Genomic DNA, 4,227 nt, shown 5'->3' on the forward strand with positions numbered 1-4,227 from the left:
TTATCTTTCTCTATTCTATTATACCTTTCTTTACTTTTGACTCTGGACTTTATCTTTCTCTATTCTATTATACCTTTCTTTACTTTTGACTCTGGCTGGCTGTGTAGCTGGATGGATGGTCCCTGCTGTCATCCTCCTCCTTTTCTGGCTCCTTGATCTTTCCTCCCAGATTTCTCCTCTTGTTTGTTCTCTCTGCCTGCCAACCTAGCCTATCCCTCTCCTGCCTAGCTATTTGCAGTTCGGCTCTTTTTTAGACAGGCAAAGTAACACAGCTTCACAGAATTAAACAAATCCAACACAAAAGAATACATACAACACATGGGCTGGAGAGATGGCTTAGGGGTTAAGAACACTAACTGCTCTTTCAGAGGACCTGGGTTCAATTCCCAACCCCTACATGGTGGTTCACAACTGTCTGTAACTTCGGTTTCAGGGGACACATGGCAAAATACCAATGCACATAAAATTAAATTTTTTTTAAAAAAAGAATACAACACATCTTTGCATCATAATTAAATGTTTCACAAGAACAAATGCCACACATCTTCAATTAATATTCCACAACAGACAACTTTCGGGAATAGATTCTTTTTACCATGTAGTCTGGGGGTTAAACTTAAGTTGTCAGGCTTGGCAGTATGCACTACTACCTGCTGAACCATCTTGCTAGCCCTCACTGGGGTTTTCCTAGGCAGCTATCTAGCTGATCCAGTGTATTAGTCTATCTAGGACACACTGATGGCTGTATGGCACTTTTTCCACACACAAATTCTCGTTTGTTCAAGTCCATTTCTGGACTTTGGTTCTGTTCATTTTTCTCCGTGACCTAGTATCATCTCATACTACCTTTCATAGTATCCTTAATTATTTCCACTAGTTTATTTTTCCATATGATGTTAAAAATCAAATTATTTAGTTCTACGAAAGTAAAGTTCTTCAGGGACCTAAGGTATAGATCAGTATTAGAGCCCATCCTTTGCATGGATAAGGCCCTGAGATCACTCTCCAGCACTAAAAGGAGGAAAAAAAGGAAGAAATCTGACTTTAGATATTTTTGTGTGAGTTATTCTTCTCTATATGCAGTGTAGATGAATCTGTTTGTCAACACAATAACTACTATAAGGAATTATAATCAAGGAGCTAGGCAAAACAGCGATGTGCTCAATTGAGAAAGATGCTTTAAGCTGGCCAATTTCTGTGAATAACAGGAAGCTACAGCGTGAACATAAGGAAAAATAGCACATCATGTAAAAACTAAATTTTTTTAAATATTTATTTATTATGTATACAGTATTCTGTCTACTTGTATGCCTTCAGGCCAGAAGGGGGCACCAGACCTCATTACAGATGGTTGTGAGCTGGGAATTGAACTCAGGACCTTTGGAAGAACAGGCAATGCTCTTAACCACTGAGCCATCTCTCCAGCCCTAAAAACTAAATTTATGCTTGCCAATGTGGTGCACACATTTAATCCCAGTGTTCAGGAGGCAGAGACAGGCATAGCTCTGTGAGTTTGAGGCCAGCTGGTTTACAGAGCGAGTTCCAGGGCAGGTTCCAAAGATACAGAGAAACCCTGTCTCAAAACAACAATAACAACAACAACAACAAAAACTAAATCCATTTTGATACCTCCTTGGAAGATCATTTAAAGTAGTTTGAAATTAATCAATATTTAAAAACACCTGAAAATAGATTATAAATAAACCAAGACCTCAAGGATTATGAAATTAGAATAATCTGGGTGGATTTGAAGAGAGGCTAGAGAGATAGCTCAGAGGATGTAAGCCCTTGCTGCAAAGCCTGAAGATCTGAGTTCAGTCGCTGGGACCCACATGATGGAAGAGAAGCAAGCTGTCCTCTGACCTACACACACACACTGACATGTGTCCCACATACATATAAATAAGTTATGTGGTTTGGTTTGGTTTGGTTTGGTTTTGGCTTTTTCAAAACAGGGTTTCTCTATGTAGCTTTGGAGCCTGTCCTGGAACTAGCTCTATAGACCAGGCTGGCCTCAAACTCACAGAGATCCACCTTCCAAGTGCTGGGATTAAAGGCGTGTGCCACCACAGCCCAACGTAAATCTGGTTTAAAAAAAAATTTTTTTTGGAAAGCATAGTGATAGTTAATTTATGTTTATTTCTTGCCTCATTTCTTTGAATAATTTGTATATTTCTGAAAATTCTCCCAAATGAATCATTATTCTGACTTTGATTATTTTATTTCAGATTTTGTTCTTTAAAAAGAAAAATAATGCTATAAATAACATTGTATGTGGAGATTTATGTATGTTGTATTAAAATTTCAAAAACCATGTTCTTGTTGGACACCTGATCTTGGCAGCAGTGCAGTCAGTATGTTCAAGACATTCTTGGTGCTAGTGAGCGCACCCCCTTAGTTCTGTCTGAGATGTCTCTTCTGGCCTGCTGTCACTAGGCTTGCAGTGTGGGCTTTCATTTTTTTTATTGAGAGTAATACGCTCTTTTGGAATTTGACTAAATGGCTTTTTTTGTGCCTTTTTATCTTTTTTTTTTTTCAAGAAGGAAGAATTTATTTTTCTTTAATCAAAATTTGCTTTTAAAATTCTGGCTGAGGTTCTCTTGCAGTAGATCTGCCTACCTTGCACTTATACTTCTCAATAAAATCTCTTCTATTTTGCTAATTTAAAAAAGATTAAAATATTAATTTGGAGCATTTATTTTTTGTTTCATTTTGCAATAAAAAATTTTTCATCCAGTATGTTTTGATCATGTTTTCCTTCCCCTGGCTTCCCCCAGATCCTTTCCACCTCTTTGCCCACTCAGCTGTATGTGAAACATTTAGTTTTGATCGTTTATCTTGGGATTGGTGTTTTAAAGTTCCCACATTATAATTTTGTTCGTAGTATAACATCTTTTGCTACTACGATTTATTTATTTATACAGATCCTCAGTTAACTCAGGCTGTCCTTGAACTCACTGTGTAGTTCTGGGTGACTTTGAGCTTGTGATTCTCCTGTCTTTGTCTCCCAAGTGCTAAGATTACAGGCATGCACCACCATACCTGGGTTTGCTCAATGCTGAGGATGGAACCAGGGCTTTGTACATTTAGACAAGCACAGTACCAACTGAACAATATTCCCAGCCCAGCCACCACTGCTATTTTAAATAATCACTTGTATTGGTGCATATAAATTAATTCTAATGTCTGCACTGTGTTTATTTGGGGAAGTGCTGCTTGTGGTAGACACAAAAATGTATTCTTTCGTTCAGTTTTTAAGTCTGACTCCCTTACACATCTCACAATGCTTCAGTTCTTTTTTCACGAAAAGGAAGGGATCTTAAGCCGACTGTGAGTTTGATAAAATAATAAATACAAAGTGGTTTCTGCCAATTTATTTTGCAGGGAAGTAAAATACAGACAAGAGTTGGGTTATTAATGTTGCTTTGTACCTGGCTGAGCAACTGTCCCATTGCAGTAACACACTTTCTTCACAATTCAGCCAATGTTCCATTCGTATCCTTTATGTTTTGGTGTCGTACATGTAAGTAACTTACATCTTCAACTTCTGTTGAAACTTGAAAATGTTATGGATATATAATGATGCATGCTTAAGTTCTTGCTCTCTGTTGCTCTCTTTCTTCTGTCTCTCTCTCTGTATGTATGTGTAGTTTTCTATAGTATGCTAGACTGGAGATATATATAATATATAATTTCTTGTAGAGAATCTTAAGATCATGTATTAAATTCAGATTACTATAAATCATTAACTCCTTAACAAAGATGTCAGCTTACAGGACAAATTGCAGAAAATCTCGGAGAGGAAGAACAGTTGGTCCAAGGCTTATGTGCCCTTCTTTTGGGCATTTCTATTTATTTCAATGATAATTCACTAGAAAACTACATGAAGTAAGTAAGAGCATAATGGCCCTCTAATCATCCAGAGATAATGATACTTTTTTTCTGCTAAAGTGTAAATAAACCAAGCTTATGACTTTGCAGTTTTTTAGACATCTCATATATTTATTTATGTAGAGAGAAACTAAAGCAACTAATAGAGAAGAGGATTGGCAAAGAGAATTTCATAGAGAAACTAGGATTTATTAGCAAACACGAGTTATACTCCAGAGCATCCCAGAAACCCCAGCCAAACTTCCCGAGTCCAGAATACATGATATTTGATCATGAGTTTACAAAGCTGGTGAAAGAACTTGAAGGTAAGCTGTGAGGGTTACACTGACCCGAAGC

At 37.2% G+C, this 4,227-nt stretch overlaps 1 protein-coding gene across 2 annotated transcripts in view; it reads left to right on the top strand.

Moving 5' to 3' along the window:
- Positions 1 to 4,227, top strand: part of Uso1 (USO1 vesicle transport factor) — a 64,904-nt gene that overhangs the window by 45,272 nt on the left and 15,405 nt on the right. For both annotated transcript variants that reach the window (XM_013350904.2, XM_005359497.2), the window contains 3 exons: positions 3,385 to 3,495; positions 3,770 to 3,888; positions 4,015 to 4,196. In XM_013350904.2, coding sequence (XP_013206358.1) covers positions 3,385 to 3,495; positions 3,770 to 3,888; positions 4,015 to 4,196 — 412 coding nt within the window. The remainder of the gene's footprint in view (positions 1 to 3,384; positions 3,496 to 3,769; positions 3,889 to 4,014; positions 4,197 to 4,227) is intronic.

The sequence above is a fragment of the Microtus ochrogaster genome, linkage group LG1 (genome assembly GCF_000317375.1).
Source record: "Microtus ochrogaster isolate Prairie Vole_2 linkage group LG1, MicOch1.0, whole genome shotgun sequence".
NCBI classification, from domain to species: Eukaryota; Metazoa; Chordata; class Mammalia; order Rodentia; family Cricetidae; genus Microtus; species Microtus ochrogaster.